This window comes from Dermacentor andersoni, chromosome 1 (assembly GCF_023375885.2).
Source record: "Dermacentor andersoni chromosome 1, qqDerAnde1_hic_scaffold, whole genome shotgun sequence".
NCBI classification, from domain to species: Eukaryota; Metazoa; Arthropoda; class Arachnida; order Ixodida; family Ixodidae; genus Dermacentor; species Dermacentor andersoni.
Window position 1 is genome coordinate 266,690,684 of NC_092814.1, and position 21,922 is coordinate 266,712,605.

At 51.6% G+C, this 21,922-nt stretch overlaps 1 protein-coding gene across 5 annotated transcripts in view; it reads right to left on the reverse strand.

Annotated features, from left to right (window-relative positions):
• The window catches only part of LOC126547672 (uncharacterized), a 422,601-nt gene that overhangs the window by 7,476 nt on the left and 393,203 nt on the right, over positions 1-21,922 (reverse strand). For all 5 annotated transcript variants that reach the window (XM_055063116.1, XM_055063117.2, XM_055063118.2 and 2 more), the window contains one exon: positions 15,349-15,489. In XM_055063116.1, coding sequence (XP_054919091.1) covers positions 15,349-15,489 — 141 coding nt within the window. The remainder of the gene's footprint in view (positions 1-15,348; positions 15,490-21,922) is intronic.

Genomic DNA, 21,922 nt, shown 5'->3' on the forward strand with positions numbered 1-21,922 from the left:
CGGATACGTCACTACACTCGTCTCAACATGTCTCTCAGCGTGTCCGTGCCCGCCGTCACGTGGTCTCGTCACGAGGCCTTCCTCTTGCCCTCAACTCCGAGAGTATAAGAGCAGCTGCTCCCGGACGCCGAGAGAGGCTCCGATTTCTTCTGTTGAGTTACGTGCTCTCCCGTCTCTCCACTTCGGTCGACCTGACCGCCCGCTTTTTTGCGATGTTAGAATAAACCAGTTGTTCTGTTACCAGTCGACTCATGCTTTGCCGGGACCTTCGGATGCTTCCAGTTGTGCCCCAGGCCGCCAGGCCAACGCTACCCTTGGGGCTTGCGACCCATTTGCAACAACGGGCGTCAGCACTGAGATTCCAACAACTGGCTGGTAGCGGTGAGATCGCGACAACGGAGGCCAGCAGCGAAGAGATGCGGTTGACTGTATGCTGAGCAGCACAACGACCATCCGGGAGCAGTGCAACGAGCCCTGTGTGATGACTGGTTGCCTGCAGCGGAACGACTGCGCTGAATTCTTGGCTGCGAGGTTTGGTGAGTGCGGGACTTTCTTCTTCTGAGTTTTGCCAGGCTTTTGTTAGTGTCAGAAACAGAGCTGGTAATTGTGGTTGTCGTTGCTGCCGGGTTAGTTTGCGGCAAGACAATAGTAGTGTTACGTTTCGCCTACAACGCGCGGTAATGCCGGCGCGGATGCAACGGACGCCGGGGCTTCGTTCAAAGCGGCGGACATTTCGGCCCGTTCGACGCCGCCGCAACGCCTCCCCGCCAAGCGTGTCCAGGCGTGTTTCAGTGCCACGTGTCTTCGTATGTGCGTGTGTGTGTGTGTGCCCACGCTTGTCAAAGCACGGCAGCCGGGGAGCGGAGCTCCCCAAGTGAGGAGCCAGGAGGTCTGTCCGTCGGCGGGTTGGCGATGCGTCACCACACTCGGCTCAACATGTCTCTCGGCTCGACCGTGCGCGCCGTCGCGTGGGCTCATGCTCCGCCGTCGCGTGGGCTCATCCCGTGACCTTCCTTCTGGCCCGCGACGCCGAGAGTATAAGAGCAGCTGCCCCCGGACGCCAGGGGAGAGGCTCCGATTTGTTCTGTTACGTGCTCTCCCGTCTCTCCACTTCGGTCGACCTGACCGGCCGCTCTTTTGCTATGTTAGAATAAACAAGTTGTTCTGTTACCAGTCTACTCTTGCTTTGCCGGGACCTTCGGATGCTTCCAGTGCCCCAGGCCGCCAGGCCAACGCTACCCTTGGGGCTTGCGACCCATTCGCAATAACGGGCGTCAGCACCGAGACCCCAACAGCTGGTGGCAGCGGTGGGATCGCGACAACGGAGGCCAGCAGCGAAGAGATGCGGTTGAATGTATGCTGAGCAGCACAACGACCATCCGGGAGCAGTGCAACGAGCCCTGTGTGATGACTGGTTGCCTGCAGCGGAACGACTGCGCTGAATTCTTGGCTGCGAGGTTTGGTGAGTGCGGGACTTTCTTTTTCTGAGTTTTGCCAGGCTTTTGTTAGTGTCAGAAACAGAGCTGGTAATTGTGGTTGTCGTTGCTGCCGGGTTAGTTTGCGGCAAGACAATAGTAGGCAGTAGAGAAAGCAGCATTCAGAGCAGCCATGGATTTGAAGTCGTTGCGCAAACCGAAATTGCTGGAGCTTGCAAGAGAGTTGGGTCTGGATGTCTCAGACAAACTCAGAAAACCAGAACTGCTAAGGGCTATTCTTGAGTTAGAAGCTGAGGATGACGAGCTGTCGGAATGCCTTGAGACCATTGAGGAGAGGGAGACGGCAAAAAGACAGGAGCGTGAACTTAAAGAACAGAAAGAGAAAGATGAGCGCGAACGTAAAGAACAGATAGAACGAGAGCAACAAGAGAAAGAAAGAGAGCGCGACCGTCAACACGCTTTGGAAATGAAGCGTCTCGAGTTAGAGATGGAACGCGCTCGTAATGGAAGTCAGGCACACGGTGCAGGAGAACGAGTATTGTTCAAAATGACTGACCTGATGCGGCCGTTTAAGCTTGGAGAGGACATTGGTTTGTTCCTGGTTAACTTTGAGCGAACGTGCGAGAAGCAGGGGTTCTCTCGGGAAACGTGGCCACAGCGCTTGCTCACTTTGCTACCCGGCGAGGCGGCCGACGTAGTCGCTCGCTTGGAGAGAGAGGAGGCAGAGGATTTCGACAAAGTGAAATCGAGTCTGCTAAAAAAGTACCGGCTGTCAGCGGAGGCGTTCCGTCGGAAGTTTCGGGAAAATGAGAAAGGCAAAAGTGAGTCATATACAGAGTTTGCGTACAGGCTTATGTCAAACATGCAGGAGTGGCTCAAAGAAGAGAAAGCGTTTGGTGACCACGAGAAAGTTCTGCAGTGTTTCGGGCTAGAACAGTTTTATAGTCGGTTACCTGAGAACGTGCGGTACTGGGTCTTGGATAGGCCAGACGTTAGTACGGTGGCTAGAGCCGCTGAGTTAGCCGAGGAGTTTGTGACGCGTCGGGCTCGCGGAGCTAAGGACGGTCAAAAGGGTGAATTTGGCTCCAAGTTTGAGAGGCCGAAGTTCACACCCATGAGAGCAAAGGGGGACACACGTAGTTCGGATGCAAGTGAAAGCAGTCCGACCGAACGTACGGAGACGGCGGCAACCGAAGCCGAACGCAGAAAGCGGTTCGAGACGAGGCAAGCGCGCGTTTGTTATACGTGCCACAAGCCGGGTCACTTTTCGGCGCAGTGTCCAGAAACAAAAACAAAAGTCGTGTTTTTGTCTTTATGCAGCACTGACGAGAACATGAAGCTTCTCGAGCCTTACATGCGAGACCTCCTCGTGAACGGGAAAGAGTGCCGAGTGCTTCGCGATTCCGCAGCTACAATGGATGTAGTTCACCCCTCTTACGTAGAACCCGATATGTTCACGGGCGAGTGCGCATGGATCAAGCAAGCAGTGGAAGCTCATAGCGTGTGTCTGCCGGTAGCAAAAGTGCTTATTGAAGGACCTTTCGGAGCACTTGAGACGGAGGCCGCAGTGTCATCTATGCTGCCCCCCCAGTACCCGTACTTATTTTCGAACAGGTCCGATCACCTCCTGCGCGAGAAGGGGCTTTTGTTTGGTGAGGCTAGCGTTCAGGCCTTAACCAGATCGAAGGTTCGGGAGCTCGCTGCAAAGGCGGTAGTTGCGGGGCCGACGTTGTTGAACGATGAGAAAGGGTCAGAGGCGCAGCAAGCTGGTATTCAGAGCACGCCCGAGCTGAATAAAATTGAGCCTGTAGCGTTAAAGGCACCAGATACTGGAGAGGAAATTCCCGATGCGGGAAAGTTAGAAGAGCTTCCGGTCGAGCTTCCGGGACTAGGCTCAGTGACGAACAGGAAAGACACCGATCAAGTCATTAGTGACTTAATAAGTAAAGCATCGCTGTCCCCTGAGCAGAAAACCGAACTACACCAGCTCTTACAAGAGTTTCAAGGTCTGTTCTCTGAGAGGCCTGGTAGGACTTCTGTCCTTACTCATGACATAGAACTTACCTCCCCAGAGCCAGTACGATCCAAGGCGTACCGGGTGTCACCCCGCCAGAGCGATATTATGGAGGCTGAGGTAAAGAAAATGCTACAGCTCGGTGTTATTGAAGCAGGTGAGAGTGATTATACCTCCCCTTTGATTTTAGTTGAGGTACCGGGCAAGGAACCTCGTCCTTGCGTCGACTACCGCAGGCTTAATTCCATCACTAAGGATCAAATTTATCCGATCCCTAACATCGAGGAGCGCCTTGAGAGAGTGAGTAGCGCTCAGTTTATTTCCACCCTAGATCTTGTCAGGGGTTATTGGCAGGTTCCACTTACAGAAGAGGCTAGTAGGTATGCGGCGTTCATTTCACCAATGGGGACATTCCGTCCTAAAGTTTTGAGTTTTGGTTTGAAGAACGCGCCATACTGCTTTTCAAGCCTCATGGATAAAGTGTTGCGGGGACAGCAAGAATTCGCTTTACCGTATCTAGACGACGTAGCGATATTCTCCGCATCCTGGCCTGAGCATATGGCGCACTTGCGGGCAGTGCTAACCCGCCTGCGCGATGCGGGCTTGACAGTCAAGGCTCCCAAGTGCCAGTTAGCACAGGCCGAGGTTGTCTACCTCGGACACGTGATTGGTCGGGGTCGTCGCCGCCCCTCTGAAATAAAGGTGGCCGCTGTGCGAGACTTCCCGCAACCGCGCACGAAGACCGATATTCGGTCGTTCTTAGGTGTCGCCGGCTACTATCAGAGGTACATCCCCAGGTACTCTGATATCGCGGCTCCCTTGACGGATGCTCTAAGAAAGACAGAGCCGCAAACAGTCGTCTGGGATGAGACGAAGGAAAGAGCTTTTAGCGCCCTAAAGAGCGCCCTAACAAGCCAGCCTGTGTTACGATCGCCCGACTACACAAAAGGGTTCGTTGTTCAGTGTGATGCTAGTGAGCGAGGCATGGGCGTTGTACTGTGCCAACGGGAAAATGGAGAAGTAGAACACCCCGTCCTGTATGCTAGTCGTAAGCTGACCAGTCGTGAGCAGGCGTATAGCGCCACCGAGAAAGAGTGTGCGTGTATCGTGTGGGCCGTTCAGAAATTGTCATGTTACCTAGCTGGCTCGAGGTTTATCATTGAGACGGATCACTGCCCTCTCCAATGGCTGAAGACCATCTCTCCCAAAAATGGCCGCCTCCTGCGCTGGAGCCTCGCTTTGCAACAATATTCCTTTGAGGTGCGTTACAAAAAGGGGAGTCTCAACGGTAACGCCGATGGCTTAAGTCGAAGCCCCTAACGTGGGAATCAGCCTCAAAATTGCTTGTTACTGATGTTTTTCTTCCTGAGGCAGGATTTTTAACCTATTGCTTTCGTGTAGTGTTTCGAAGTGATGATGTGCTTTCTAGTGCAATTTTCCGATTTGTGGACGCGTTCTGAGTGCTGCTAAACTACTGTAAGGAACTAGGCAGCAGTATAAAAGGGGAAAGAGCCTGGCAGGGCTTAGTGAGGGTTGTGCCGTGCTTGCTGTCTGAGCGGTTGACTTTCGGCGTAGTTCTAACGCTTGCCGGAAACGAGAACAAAAATGTCAACTCTCCCGAAGTCACTTTGCAGTGTCCTGTGTGCACCTGAACGTGAGAACGAGGCCTTCTCTGTGCGCTGCGCTCAAGAAACGCCAAAGGACGCCCGAGTTCGGTTATGAGCATCATCGAGCGACATCCCTCCGGACAGCGGATGCAGTCCCCTGACCATCGGGATCTCCTTCCCCCGGCGGGGCGGTCTGTTACGTTTCGCCTACAACGCGCGGTAATGCCGGCGCGGATGCAACGGACGCCGGGGCTTCGTTCAAAGCGGCGGACATTTTGGCCCGTTCGACGCCGCCGCAACGCCTCCCCGCCAAGCGTGTCCAGGCGTGTTTCAGTGCCACGTGTCTTCGTATGTGCGTGTGTGTGTGTGTGCCCACGCTTGTCAAAGCGCGGCAGCCGGGGAGCGGAGCTCCCCAAGTGAGGAGCCAGGAGGTCTGTCCGTCGGCGGGTTGGCGATGCGTCACCACACTCGGCTCAACGTGTCTCTCGGCTCGACCGTGCGCGCCGTCGCGTGGGCTCATGCTCCGCCGTCGCGTGGGCTCATCCCGTGACCTTCCTTCTGGCCCGCGACGCCGAGAGTATAAGAGCAGCTGCCCCCGGACGCCAGGGGAGAGGCTCCGATTTGTTCTGTTACGTGCTCTCCCATCTCTCCACTTCGGTCGACCTGACCGGCCGCTCTTTTGCTATGTTAGAATAAACAAGTTGTTCTGTTACCAGTCTACTCTTGCTTTGCCGGGACCTTCGGATGCTTCCAGTGCCCCAGGCCGCCAGGCCAACGCTACCCTTGGGGCTTGCGACCCATTCGCAATAACGGGCGTCAGCACCGAGACCCCAACAGTAGGCAGTAGAGAAAGCAGCATTCAGAGCAGCCATGGATTTGAAGTCGTTGCGCAAACCGATATTGCTGGAGCTTGCAAGAGAGTTGGGTCTGGATGTCTCAGACAAACTCAGAAAACCAGAACTGCTAAGGGCTATTCTTGAGTTAGAAGCTGAGGATGACGAGCTGTCGGATTGCCTTGAGACCATTGAGGAGCGGGCAAAAAGACATGAGCGCGAACTTAAAGAGCAGAAAGAAAAATAAGAGCGCGAACACGCTTTGGAATTGAAGCGTCTCGAGATAGAGATGGAACGCGCTCGTAATGGAAGTCAGGCACACGGTGCAGGAGAACGAGTATCGTTCAAAATGACTGACCTGATGCGGCCGTTTAAGCTTGGAGAGGACATTGGTTTGTTCCTGGTTAACTTTGAGCGAACGTGCGAGAAGCAGGGGTTCTCTCGGGAAACGTGGCCACAGCGCTTGCTCACTTTGTTACCCGGCGAGGCGGCCGACGTAGTCGCTCGCTTGAAGAGAGAGGAGGCAGAGGATTTCGACAAAGTGAAATCGAGTCTGCTAAAAAAGTACAGGCTGTCAGCGGAGGCGTTCCGACGGAAGTTTCGGGAAAATGAGAAAGGCAGAAGTGAGTCATATACAGAGTTTGCCTACATGCTGATGTCAAACATGCAGGAGTGGCTCAAAGAAGAGAAAGCGTTTGGTGACCACGAGAAAGTTCTGCAGTGTTTCGGGCTAGAACAGTTTTATAGTCGGTTACCTGAGAACGTGCGGTACTGGGTCTTGGATAGGCCAGACGTTAGTACGGTGGCTAGAGCCGCCGAGCTAGCCGAGGAGTTTGTGACGCGTCGGGCTCGCGGAGCTAAGGACGGTCAAAAGGGTGAATTTGGCTCCAAGTTTGAGAGGCCGAAGTTCACGCCCATGAGAGCAAAGGGGGACATACGTAGTGCGGATGCGAGTGAAAGCAGTCCGACCGAACGTAAGGAGACGGCGGCAACCGAAGCCGAACGCAGAAAGCGGTTCGAGACGAGGCAAGCGCGCGTTTGTTATACGTGTCAGAAGCCGGGTCACTTTTCGGCGCAGTGTCCAGAAACAAAAACAAAAGTCGTGTTTTTGTCTTTATGCAGCACTGACGAGAACATGAAGCTTCTCGAGCCTTACATGTGAGACCTCCTCATGAACGGGAAAGAGTGCCGAGTGCTTCGCGATTCCGCAGCTACGATGGATGTAGTTCACCCCTCTTATGTAGAACCCGATATGTTCACCGGCGAGTGCGCATGGATCAAGCAAGCCGTGGAAGCTCATAGCGTGTGTCTGCCCGTAGCAAAAGTGCTTATTGAAGGACCTTTCGGAGCGCTTGAGACGGAGGCCGCAGTGTCATCTATGCTGCCCCCCCAGTACCCGTACCTATTTTCGAACAGGTCCGATCACCTCCTGCGCGAGAAGGGGCTTTTGTTTGGTGAGGCTAGTGTTCAGGCCTTAACCAGATCGAAAGTTCGGGAGCTCGCTGCAAAGGCGGTAGTTGCGGGGCCGACGTTGTCGAACAATGAGAAAGGGTCAGAGGCGTAGCAAGCTGATATTCAGAGCACGCCCGAACTGAATAAAATTGAGCCTGTAGCGTTAAAGGCACCAGATACTGGAGAGGAAATGCCCGACACGGGAAAGTTAGAAGAGCTATCTGCAGATTTGCTCATCGCGCCTACGTCAGACGGACTTAATAGGTTGCTAAAAGTCAGCCCTGCGGCTTTGATAGCCGAGCAAAAGAAGGATGGCAGCCTAGAAAACATACGCTGCATTGTCAAGGAAGGTATCGCCAAGAAAAATGCTCGCTTTGTGGAAAGAGGTGGGGTCCTGTACCGGAAGTATCTAGACCGCAGGGGAGTGGAGTTCGATCAGCTGATCGTGCCTCAGTGCTACCGTCAGGATCTGTTGCGCTTGTCGCATGGGGGTTCGTGGTCCGGACACCTAGGAGTTAAGAAAACTAAGGACCGTTTCTTGCAAGAGTACTATTGGCCAGGGTGTTTTCGGGACACAGACCACTTTGTGAGGACATGTGACACCTGTCAGCGGGTGGGCAAACCAGGGGACAAATCGAGGGCGCCGTTGAAGTTGGTACCTATCATTACGGAGCCTTTTAGACGGCTCGTTATTGATACAGTGGGACCTCTGCCGGTAACAGCCACGGGGTACAGACACATTTTGACTGTGATCTGCCCAGCGACAAAGTTCCCTGAAGCAGTGCCGCTTAAAGAACTCAGCTCAGTTGAGATAGTCAATGCACTACTGTCGATATTTGCGCGAGTTGGTTTTCCTGCGGAAATCCAATCAGATCAGGACACAGTGTTTGCTAGCCCTTTGACGACAGCCTTTCTCGAAAAATGTGGGGTAAAGCTGTTAGACAGCTCAGTGTACCACCCACAGTCGAATTCCGTTGAGAAGCTCCACTCCGTCATGAAGCGCGTGTTGAGAGCATTGTGGTTTGAACAACAAACTGACTGGGAGCTGTGTCTGCCTGGGCTGATGTTTGCATTAAGGACCGCGCCGCATGCGGCTACGGGGTTTTCGCCAGCTGAGCTAGTGTACGGTCGCTCGCTGCGTTCTCCGCTTCGCATGCTTCCAGACGGATCACTGCCCTCTCCAATGGCTGCAGACCATCTCTTCCACAAATGGCCGCCTCCTGCGCTGGAGCCTCGCTTTGCAACAACATTCCTTTGAGGTGCGTTACAAAAAGGGGAGTCTCAACGGTAACGCCGATGGCTTAAGTCGAAGCCCCTAACGTGGGAATCAGCCTCAAAATTGTTTGTTACTGATGTTTTTCTTCCTGAGGCAGGATTTTTAACATATTGCTTTTGTGTAGTGTTTCAAAGTGATGATGTGCTTTCTAGTGCAATTTTCCGATTTGTGGACGCGTTCTGAGTGCTGCTAAACTACTGTAAGGAACTAGGCAGTAGTATAAAAGGGGAAAGAGTCTGGCAGGGCTTAGTGAGGGTTGTGCCGTGCTTGCTGACTGAGCGGTTCAGTTTCGGCGTAGTTCTAACGCTTGCCGGGAACGAGAACAAAAATGTCAACTATCCCGAAGTCACTTTGCAGTATCCTGTGTGAACCTGAACGAGAGAACGAGGCCTTCTCTGTGCGCTGCGCTCAAGAAACGCCGAAGGACGACCGACTTCGGTTATGAGCATCATCAAGCGACATCCCTCCGGACAGCGGGTGCAGTCCCCTGACCATCGGGATCTCCTTCCCCCGGCGGGGCGGTCTGTTACGTTTCGCCTACGACGCGCGGTATAGCCGGCGCGGATGCAACGGACGCCGGGGCTTCGTTCAAAGCGGCGGACATTTTGGCCCGTTCGGAGCTGCCGCAAAGCCTCCCCGCCAAGCGCGTCCAGGCGTGTTTCAGTGCCACGTGTCTTCGTGTGTGCGTGTGTGTGTGTGTGTGCCCACGCTTGTCAAAGCGCGGCAGCCGGGGAGAGGAGCTCCCCAAGTGTGAAGCGAGGAGGACTGACCGGCGCCGGGTTGGCGGATGCGTCACTACACTCGTCTCAACATGTCTCTCAGCGTGTCCGTGCCCGCCGTCACGTGGTCTCGTCACGAGGCCTTCCTCTTGCCCTCAACTCCGAGAGTATAAGAGCAGCTGCTCCCGGACGCCGAGAGAGGCTCCGATTTCTTCTGTTGAGTTACGTGCTCTCCCGTCTCTCCACTTCGGTCGACCTGACCGCCCGCTCTTTTGCGACGTTAGAATAAACCAGTTGTTCTGTTACCAGTCGACTCATGCTTTGCCGGGACCTTCGGATGCTTCCAGTTGTGCCCCAGGCCGCCAGGCCAACGCTACCCTTGGGGCTTGCGACCCATTTGCAACAACGGGCGTCAGCACTGGGATTCCAACAATGCCTATGTCGCAGCTGGCTGGCCCCCGGCGTCGTTATTCTGTTGAAAGGCGAGCCAAACCAGCTCACCGAAAAGAAAGTCTTATCTGCACGTTGTAAGTTAGAAAAAGCTTATAACGGAAAAAAATAGTGTACTGCATCTAAATATAAATAAAATGACGAGGGGCCGCATACACGCCGTAGGTCACGTGATAGGGCATTTATGCACCTTCATATTTATGCCGCTGGGGCGCCAAAGGTAATATTTTGCGACCTTTAATGAAGAAATAAAAACATAAATACACGTTTAATGAGGAAAACACGGCTCGTTTTAACGCGACAGCGTTAAGGAGCTCGTGTCGCAGAAAAGCCGGTGTCGTCGGTGTCGGCGTCAGCGGCGTTGGCCATGAGCGATAAATCCCAGAAGGCACTTCATAAACAAAAAAACATCTTGCAAGATCGGCTGGTGGGAATCGAACCAGGGTCTCCGGAGTGAGACGGAGACGCTACCACTCAGCCACGAGTTCGATCGTTCAAAACTGGACAAAATCGCCTCTAGTGAATGCGGTGTTGCCTTAAAAACGTGCCGTAGAAAGTTATACCGCGGTGTATATCGGTAATTATGACCACGTAAATTACAGAAGTCGCAGTTTCACGAGTAGCGAAGTACGTTTCCGCTACATTTCTTCTGCGCTCTGCGCACACGCAGAGCCATCTTGCGGCAAACACAGAAGACCCCCTCCTCGCAATGTACAGCGCTGCCCCAACACGTGGCGCGCCACTCGCCCCATGATCGCGTCCGCCTTCATGGCGCGTGGCGGCCCGGCCCGTCGCGTGCGGATCGCAACGTTTGGCTGGCGTAGATCGTTTGAGTAGGCGGTGCGAACGGGGTGCGATAACGCTATCGCGTTCCACTCTTGAAGGCGAAGCTTAAGCGTCCTCCAATTTTTTAGCCAATACGATAGGCATTCTATCTATCTGTCAGAGGGTTTATCTCGATTAATTTTCTGTTCGATTGTTTGTCCCTTTAAAGACTAACTCAAGATGGCGGCTCTTTGACGGACGTTTCGACAAATTGCAAGGAGCATTCAGTTTTCTTCGCAACGCCTTCTTTACGGATCTCGGCTTCTTGCGATGCAGGGATAAAATTAACAACAAGACCCTCCGTAACCTGGACGACGGGGCGACGGAGAGTTTACTAAAGTATGTCAATGAAAGCTGGGAGACCGGCAGTATACCGGCTTCCTGGAAGCACGCGGACGTAACGATGATCCCGAAACCCGGCAAGCCCATCAATCTACAGAACCTGCGTCCGATCTCTCTCACGTCATGCGCGGGAAAACTCTTCCAGCACATGGTCCACAATCGTCTCTCACCCTACCTGGAAGAAGGTGGGCACCTGCCGAACACTATGTTCGGTTTCCGGCCTAACCTCTCCACCCAGGACATTCTACTTCAGCTTAAAGAAGAAGTCATCGACGGCCTAAGCACATTCCACAAGAGTGCCATCCTGGCACTCGACGTGAAGGGAGCCTTCGAGAACGTCTCACACGAAGCAGAGCTAAACAGCCTACAACATACCAACTGCGGACGGCGGACATACAACTACGTCCGGGACTTCCTGACGGGTAGAACGGCGACCACAGGCCTGGGGAACCTCAGGACCGAGAAGTTCCAAATACCGCAGAAAGGAACCCCCCAGGGGTCGGTGATCTCCCCGCTGCTGTTCAATATAGCGATGAGGGGATTGCCGAACCTCTTGGAGAACATCAGGGGTATCCGTCACGCAATGTATGCAGACGACCTGACCATGTGGACGTGCACGGGATCGGCGGGCGAACAAGACGCCCTGCAGGAAGCTATCGACAGGACCGAGCAGTATCTACACCGCTGCGGTCTTTCATGCGCGCCGGAAAAGTCTGAGCTCCTGATCCTCAAAAGGAGGACAAGAGGGCGGCCTCCGCAGGAGACACCTGACCCAACGTTGACACTAAATGGAGTCAACATACCCAAGGTGGACACACTCCGTATTCTGGGCCTCACTCTTTAGAAGGACGGTGCCGGTCTCGCCGCCATTAAAAAACTGCAAGCGACAGTTACCCAAGTCGCGAACTTGGTGCGAAGAGTGACAAACAAAAAGCACGGCCTGAAAGAGCAGGACACAATCAGATTAATACAAGCCCTGATAATCAGCAGAGTCACTTACGGCACCCCGTACCTGGGTCTCAAGAACAGCGAGAGAGACAAATTGAACACCCTAATACGAAAGACCTAAAAGCTGGCACCGACGACGTCGACGGAGAAGCTACTCAGCCTGGGCATCCACAATACTTGGGAGGAACTAGTAGAGGCCCACAAGACGAGCCAGATAGAGCGACTCAAGCTCACCAGCACGGGTAGGGACACGTTAATAAGACTGGGCTACCCAGTCGAATATGAGTCCACAACACAGCGGGTTCCTCTACCCCTGAGGGAGAAGATCACGGTGGCCAACATCCCGAGAAACATGCACCCTGAATACCACAGAGAAAGGAGGCGAGCGAGAATGAAAGCTCTACGTAAGGCCTACGAAGGACCAAAACAAGAAGTCCGATACACCGACGCGACAAAGTACAAGAACACAGCGGCCCACGCTATCAGCGTGATCAACGGCCAAGGACAAGAGGTAGCAGCGACCTCGGTAAGCACTCCAGACATCGACTGCGCGGAAGAAACGGCAATAGCCCTGGCGGCCACTACGGGACAACGAGAGGAAGATCTAATCACAATTATCACCGACTCACAAACAGCATGTAGAAATTATCAAAAGGGCCGCATTTCCAAACAAGCCCTCAGCAACCTCAAAAAAAGAGACAATTTTCCAGAAGTGTACATTGTCTGGGCCCCGGGACACGAGTCCCTGGCGGGTAATGTAGCGGCTAATGCCGCTGCCCGAGATAACATTCTACGGGCTATCCCACCAGGTTCACGAGCACCGGTAGACCAACAAGATAGCGTCCCGAAAAGATACGCCGATATCCTGAGCCACTACAGACTGAGTAGAAGAATCTATCCACTGTTAAGAATGGCCGTACGGGGTGGCAACGTGCCAGCTTTCAGCCCGCTGCACGTGTTCCAAGCCCACCAGACGGGGCGGCCTTCGGAGAACTGCGAAGGGCCGGCGGCCACGTGGCGCGCGATCAGCTCAGGAAATTGGTACTTGGCGGAGCCACCCGGGACAAAGCAGTTCTACGAAGCCCTCGGTCGTTGACTCCGGAGCCTTTGTGTGTGTGGGCGTAAACGATACTGCGGAACGGCGCCCCTCTGTCGTCGGCTCCAGATCTTGGAATGTGTGAGCCTTTGTGTGTATGGGCTCGAACTTGTGTGCATTAGTGCGTGTGAGCCATAGTGCGGGGCGGCGGCAAGTTTACTATGCTTGCACGAACCTTCCCGACCATTCCTGCTCCGTCCCCGCCGAACGATGACGTCGAACTATGACGTCAAGCGGAGAGCTTATAAGCAGCGTTTGCGGGCTGCTAGGGTGTGCTCGTGTCGTGCACGTTGTCGGGAGCTGAGTGCTCTGTCATGCTCGAAATGTAGTAGTGAGCTGTGTGCTCGTAATCTGTTTGCTGTATGTTAGTTTTGCGGGCTCCATATGGGAGTCGCGCTAGTCTGCCAATGTATCCTGCTTAAACTGTTAATATGTAAATAAATCCTGTTCACCGAGTTCCTGTCTACGACCTTCATCTCCTTCAAATGGTGGCAGCGGCGAGATAGTCCGACGACTCCTACATCTGGTCGACAGCGGTAGGACCGTCCGACGAATCTAATACCACCCCCGCATCCCCAGCTGACAAGAGAAGAGGCGGTCATCTTCCGAAGACTACAGACCGGCACATTCCCGCACGGCACCCTGCTACACGCCATGTATCCTACGAGCTATACTCACAAATGCGCCTTCTGCTCCACGCCCAATACCCTCTACCACATGGTATGGGAATGTCAAAAAAACCCATCGACACCGCCCATCACCGGACCAACCGTCGAGCAGAGGGAGGCACAGCTGACAAACTCGACCCCTGAAGACCAGCATCGCCTGGTGAGCAGGGCCAAGCTATCAGCTCAGGCCCACGGCATCCTGGACTAGGGACGCCGCCCACCTCGGACGATTTTACCGTCGGCTCATTTCAACTAATAAAGTTTATTCCTCCTCCTACCATTGTAGGCGAATTATACGCAAAAAATGACTTTCTGACAAATGCGGAACCGGCTAAAAGCGGCATTCTTTTCATAACTGTGGTTGGCCACAGTGATGACCAAGCAGGTTGGTGCTGACATTGACGTGCGGCGCTCGCGCCTTATACAGCCTGCAACCGGTGCAGTCTACTATACCTGCACACACCTTCAGTACACAAGAGGAGCGCGATACAGCACTGGTACCACTCATGTTCCTGCCGCCAAAGAAGACCTATTTTCATGAGGGAACCCCTCCGCGTTCCATCAGCTGCCGTCGCCACAGCTGTAGCAGGCGATGGAAATTTCCAGGCGGGAGTGGACCATACGTCTGAAGGAACATTTCTATTTATTGCAGTCCTGTATTTGTTTTTACGGGTTATCACTCGCAAATTCTACATACAGCAGGCAAAGGCGGCTGAAAACGCAGGGCGAGGCGCCGTAGCAATTACGAGCGATGTAGATTTTTAAAAGTCTATAATAAATTACACGCTTCACGCAGAGAACTTACACTTGAATTCCTTCAACTACTTCACACGAACAATTTATCCCTTGACCCATCTGAACATTTATTGCAGTTATCGACCAGAACTACACGCCACCGCAGACATGATGCCTTAACCCCTTACTTTGCAAGAACAAACACATATAAGCTTTCTTTTTTTTTTCCTCGAACTGTAACCGAATGGAATTGTATAATTGAACCCACTTCCTAATCTTGCAATTTCATGGTTCTGTTTGTTTTGTCACTGATTTTCATTGTATGTACCATATGTCGCCCTCCCTTCTTGAACCACGTATCCGCAGTATTTAATAGATAAATAAAAATAAATAAATAAATCTGTCACTTGATGCTCTGACGGATCATCCCACTGCATTTGCCCACAACCGACAAAATCTTTCCAGTGTTCCTTTAGGATCTTCACACCCCAGTGCAGGTCTGAAAGAGCGCAGCCGCGCGACCTTCCCCTAAAAGGACACTGCTGCACAGTTGGCTCCATATGGTTATTACGTGCATCTATAGCTTTCTTTTGGGCACGATGTCCGGGTAATCCCTCTCCCTACTGTAGACACTTTTCTAAACTCCCCTTTACTATTTACATGTGTACTTATATTGCGAATTGCCTTCATCCCGTTACATGCCGATCTTGACCGCTCATGCCAGTGGTACGCGAATGCGACGTGTTTGTAGCTGCTGAACCAATGGGGACCTCCTCTTTGCGGAGGCAACTACTTTCTCGGATCATGGAAAACGGAGTTGCCTCATTTGCATTCTTGACTTATCAAAGACCTATTCTTGACTAATACATTGCAGGCCTGGCACTCTGGTGCAACCTAACACATGCGGCCATTTCGCACAGGCGAAGAAGGCGTGGTGGTGTCCCTACCTTAATTGCGAGCAGTGACTTGGCCTGCTCTTTTATCAGGAAGAAAATGGGGCCTGGAACACCCGATGCCAAATTCCTAGCGGCCGGGCCGCAGGCGGCCTCGCTGGCTTCCTCTGGGCCGTCCATTTCACCTTCAGAATGCTGCAACAAAAATCAAAATAAACGTTGAGGTAGGTCACTCCTTACATTCACTGGCACTGCTCAAGCAGTCGCTAGTGATCATACGTAAGTACACATCTTTAACTTCAGAACACTGCACGAAACGGTTCAGCGCGTGGGGTGTACCAAGTGCCAAAGAAAGAACGGACACAGTGCACACAGCAGTGGAAACACAAAAGGACATTTATCACACATTTCTTACAATAAGCCAGCTAGCCAAAGTACATACAAGGAATAGTCCCTCGATGGAAACACGCTGAGGAAGTTAGACTCGTCACACAAGCATGCCGAGCGAATAATGCTCACCCATGCTAGACAACAACGTTTAAGTCGTCAGCGGATGAAGTCCCACTAACGGAGGACCGTTTCAGCGATCGTGTTAGTCACTGAGGGCGCCGTCCCATAGTCACATGAAAAGCTTTCCGCGAGACCATCTCGAAAAGCGCCCCGGTCCTCGCGCGACGCTGTCCCGAAGCCAAAGAGAAGGCAGCAAGTTCCCCTTGCGCCCGAGTTATCTCAAAGTCAATCGATACGCTGGCGTCACTTTTCGACGCGACGGGAAATTACCGAGCCATAATCCCCACCGTCGCATATCATGCAGAGAAACCAAACGCTAGATACCAGAGCCATGCAGGGGGAAAATATCGGATATACCAGATAGGGTTGAGCGTCCCCACAAACATTACTCAGCTTTCATATTTGATATCGATGAACGCATGTATCTTTTGCGTCCCTCAAACGTTAAAGAATGTTGTACTGCTTATGCGGCAGAGAACTTCAGTGCAGTTGGATGCACCACTACCGGCTTGGGCCGTGAAAGACATGCCGGGGAGCTTCCAATGGCACTTCAATCTGTACGCTATGACCTCATCGGCAACATAGTCGAAAGATGTAGGGCGTGTCAGAGGCATGCGAGATATAGCAACACAAAAAGTCAGCAATGCGACTGTTCCTCGAGCACAATAACGTAACGACGCGGGCGATTACTACAGCTATACGGAAACACGTCTGTGGTGTGCTAACGTTCACTCGGCGTTACAAGCAGGCGCCGTTATTTAGTTCAACTGTTCACCACGCAGTTTACTCAGTCAATTATGGCGATAAATAAGGAACGGAGCGCGCACATTTCGATGGCGAAATGCAAGAACGCCCGTGTTCAGTGCATGGGATGCATGTTTAAGAACTCCAGGCGGTAAAAATTAATGCGGAACCCTCCACTACAGCGTGCCTTATAATCGGATCATGCCTTGGGCACATAAAACGCTAGAATTTTAATGTTCGCTTTCAGAATGGATGTGTTTGACTCTACAGTCGAATGCAGATGGCGTACGTGCCGCCCCAAACAGGCACCCTGACTTGTTCACAGCCAGCCAAAGCGTAGTTGTTGCAGAAAGCATGAGGGGTCATGCAATTACCCGTTAAGTTGAAAAGCACATATTTAAATGATCTCTTTAAACCTATAATATTAAGCAAAAAATACAGCGGGACATAAGAATAATGACCGAAATGCATGAAGCCGACTAGACAGTAATTTCTCAAAGCAAATGCTGCAATTCAAACAGTACTAGTGTACAGAGTGCATACACGAAAGTACTTTGGGCTCCAAGATAATTAAAAACGATGATACAAAACCAAAATGTTCGTTTCGAAAACAATTAAGTCAGACTAGAATAGAATAGCAAGTGCGTGTGTATGCGCGTGTGTGCGCGTGCGCGTGCGTGCATGTGCGCGTGCGCGTGCATGTGCGCGTGCGCGTGCATGTGCGCGTGCGCGTGCGCGTGCGCGTGCGCGTGCGCGTGCGCGTGTGCGTGCGCGTGCGCGTGTGCGTGTGCGTGCGCGTGTGCGTGTGCGTGTGCGTGCGCGTGTGCGTGTGCGTGTGCGTGCGCGTGCGCGTGTGCGTGCGCGTGTGCGTGCGCGTGTGTGCGTAACTGCCTGGAAGGTTTCTTCGCTAACTGAGGCAATAGTTGCACTGAAGTAACTACAATAGTCAATCTATGCTGCTAAAGACAGCGCCACCCGAAATTCGTGAAACATTACGTACTAGTCCAAACGGCAAACATGCTTCCCCACTAAGCGAGTGAGACACGTGGCGAAGCCTACTTCTCGCTACGAGCGTTTAACACATTTGTACACGTCACCGAAAAAAGGTAAACAATTACAATTTTTTTATATTTATTTTATTGTACCCTCAAGACCTTCAGGACAATTACTATTTTCCCAATATGATTTATTACAGTGACCAATTACTACTGCACGAGAGTAAACGAGCAATTACTAAAAGCTTTATTACTTCTGCGCGACTTTCCTCCCACATTTTACAACATTGCACAAATACAGTAAATTGAACGAGTTGAACTGTTTTTTCAGTGCATATTCCTTTCGTAATTTGCTTATCCTCACTAACAATCCCTTTTAGAAACTCTCTTCAGTCTTCTACACTCGATTGCCTTGTGAAGACATCTGTAGCGAAAGTTAAAATTATCTCGATGTCCGCGCTGAAGACAAAGGAGGTGTAATGTACGAACACCTTGCGCACATGGTTACTCAGTGCCGCGATGCTCAGGTCTGGGTCCTCTATGAAGCGTTGCGCTTCATTGTTGCTGAGGCTCGGAGAAGACGCTCCCGGCAGGGGCGATAAAGAAACTGCAAAAATCGTCCGTAGGCGATTTCATGGCATGAACGTCCAAAGTGGCCATCGCTATGAAGCCGTATCAGCGCCGGTTCAATTTAGCGGCGAAAATCTGCTAAATTAAGAGAGGCAGTCGACAAGTTACCGGAATGGTGGTTCAGCATGCTAATGTTATACGACCTGTGGCAATTCTTGCCTAATCGCCTTCGAATTAGGGCCCTTGCGCGCGCACACACTTGCCCCATCACTCCTGCCACTGTTGGAAGCAGCGGTAGAAGTTTCTTTCGGAATCTGTCGGAGTTTCGCCGTCGCATTGGCGTTGATGTCCTCCACGGTTGCAAAACGTGTCACCTTGAGGTCAATTTTCAGAGACTTCAACTACCGTAATCTCCGGATCTCGCCCCAAGTGAGTTTCGGCTGTTCCTTACTCTAAATATGAATGAGGCACATATAAAAACATATGTGCACCATTCGGCGCCCTCTACTCAGATTTACGGGAAGTATTCTTACAGAAAAAGAAAAACTGCCCCCAGTGCAACATTACATTTTTGTTCCCGTCTTCCTCGCGTAACAGAATGCGAAATAACTGGTACGGGTTAATTTACTGTGTTCGGACATCAGGCGCCGAAAACACTTTTAGGTAGCCATTATATATGCTAATCTTTGGCCCGTATGCCGTGTGAAATTTTTTGTCCAGTCCATGCTTAACAGCAACAACAAAAAATAAAAGCGGCATGGTAGCCTAATTAGTGGCTACATAGTAGATATGGCGTTGCACTGCTAAACTCGAGCTCATGGGTTCAAACCAGGTCGCGGAATTCGATAGGAACAAAATGAAAAACACTCATGTACATCTGTTAAGGTGCACGTTAAAGAACCCCAGGTAGTGAGAACTGAACAGGGTGCCTCATTACCATATCGCCAGACGTAAAACGCCAGAACTTCGCTTGAAAAAATAAAAAAAATAAAAAGGTAGCTGCGTCCATCGGCTTTTTTTCTAGGGGCGTAAACGAAATAAATTATACTCGACTCTGATTTCTGAGAAAAACATGTTACGCATATCTAATATTTCGTACCTAAATTTAATGCCGTTCCCATCTGTACGTCCGCTCAGCTAAGCAGCTTCTGCATAATAAACGGCTGCTTTCAGTTATCCGGTTCACTACCATAAGGACAATAATGAAACAAAGGAACGGCATGCCTCTCATACACGTAGAGATATTTGTAGATCTGCTGTGTTCGTTCAAGAAGACAAGCGTGGTACCACATTGGGCACCCAGTTTTAATGGGCTGCAGACATGACTCTACAAAAAATGTTTACCTTGCCTGAATCAAATTAGAAGACTTACAGGCTGCCCCAAAACGGGGCGTTTAAGTTGAATGACAAATGGGAACTTGGTCAGCAGAACCGATTAGCAGCCGTGCTTTAATTCTCTCATGAACTGGTGCGCCTCTGCGCAACAGCTACAACTCTCCAGAAGCACAATAATTCGAAATAAGAGTCCTAACTTGCATCGGGCACTCACCTTCGACACTTCAAAAGTGCTGTTATGCATTGTATTCGAACGAAAAGGGCTTTTCGATCATTTTTAAGTGAATTGCGAAGTCGAATACAATCTGAATAGCAAATACCATTCGATTAGACTACGTTTTTTACTTCATTTCGCCTGCCGGCACGTTGAAGGAGATCGCCAGACAAGCCACGGAGATTACATTGCATGGTAATGTCTTCCCGGTCTCCCCGATTCAGTCTGAGTACATATGCAATATAGTTCCCTAACATTGTTGTTTATATTAACGTTCAATAATTGCCTTGATTCCTTTTCTCAGAAAGTCGACTGGTTCACGCGGGGCTGGTGCAGCTTTTAAAAGAAACACGCTTATTCCGGTCGTGAGTTTTCACTTTTTCAATCAGTGCATTTAGAATATGAATCTGTGTACCCTTAGATTTACCTAGGAGAGCATTGGTCATCTGCATCTCTTCGTGCCACGCAGTCAATAAACCTGGTTTATTTCACTACAATATTGTTTTCTGTGATCATTGTCCCTGATCAATATTCCACCAACAAGAAGCACGCGTAAAATGACATGACAATAAAATGTTCTTACGCAGCTTCATGTTGCAGATAGGCGACTTCTGTGGCCTATCTGTAACGCGTTACTTTTAGAAAACAATTAAAAATATCTGTTCACCTGGCTAAAACTACAATTTGTAGCGGCTATCGCGGGCGCATCAAAGCAAGTAAAACTATCAAAAAAAATTTTACTACAAGGACTTTCTGCGGGAAAAACTGGGCGTACGCCAGCGTCCGCGCATTGAACACGCCCTCGCTAGCAGACGACGCACTTGACAGCGACAGCAAAATAGAAGAGTTCATGTTGCATAGCCCATGCGTCAGATATGAATACGTAGCGAAAAAGTGTCAATATAAATTTGCAGTTGAAATAAAACGCCATTAAAAGAGCGTACACGCGCAATCGGTCTCAGCGCCCGCAGCGAAATTACGGTTGAATATGCCGCCAAGCGAGTCTCCCGCTCCAATCCAATTCGCTCGCAGCGCCCTCGCACATTTTTTCCACACTCGGCGCCTCAGCGGAAGAGTGCCGTTCGGCCCACTCGATCATTGTCTAGTAGACCTTACTTGACAGGTATGCTGCAAACGGCTCACACAATGGTGCGCGCTGTGTTCACGCCCCTCTCGCGTTGAATCGATAGACCTCATGAAACTCGCTTCGCTCCCTGCTGCTGCCGCGCTTGCTCACACCAGCGTCCAGCGTTTTGCAGCGAGGGTCCGCGCTCATCGAGTGTGATGTGCTCGTGTTTGCTTGTGCGCGCTGATACCATGCTTATTACAGCCCAATGTGTTGGCGGGCTAGTTGGTGCAGATCCATAAATACTTTGTTTAGCAGAATACAACGGACACGTGTCCGTTGTATTGCGCTAAACAAAGTATTTATGGACCATGCTTATTAATTCAGTTCGTAAGCGAATGTTTCTAAGTTTATACGGCCGATAGAACTACTATCCTTACTTCGTATAACTGTCTACTAATTTCCTATCGCAATCGAGGCTTCGCCTTTCGGGCGAAACTGCGACTTTTTTTACGACTACCACAAAAAAAAAAGAAACGCTTCTCACCCTCGGCTGAGAGCAAGCAGACGCGCTTCCTGTTACACGCCACCCTTTGCTTAGGGCCGACTTACGCTCGGGCCGCCCATAGCCGCAAGCCGCACCGCACGCGTGCGGTCGCGCAAAATATTGCACGTATCAAACGCTTGTGCACAAATTTCGGTTTACAATGTGTAAGGTGTACACTGTGCACACAGTGTAAATGGTAATTTGTGCCCAAGTGCTGGATACGTGCAATTTTTCGCGCGACCGCAAGCGTGCGGTGCGGCTTGCGACGGTTGGCGGCTCGAGCGTAAATCGGCCCTTAACTGCCAAAACACAACGTGCCGGTGCCAGACGCGTCGCGCTGTTGCCCCTTCTCCTTGGCCCACTCCGGTGGACAAGCCACTATGCGCCAACGCGTCGACAGGAGTCCGTGCAAAATCCCTCTGCCTGGAACAGCGATCACGCACAAAGGACTGCGGAGGATAGCGGAGCGATCTGCGAGCTCAGTCGGTCCACTGCTGCCGCAGCGGCGGCCTCCGGCGAAGAAGATGCACCACCCCCAACCCGCCGCAGTGGGACAGCGACACGCGGACAAAAGCCAGCACCAGCGCATGCGTCCGCGCTCTCAGACTTGGTGTCACCCGCTACTCGCGTGATCCATAATGACAGGG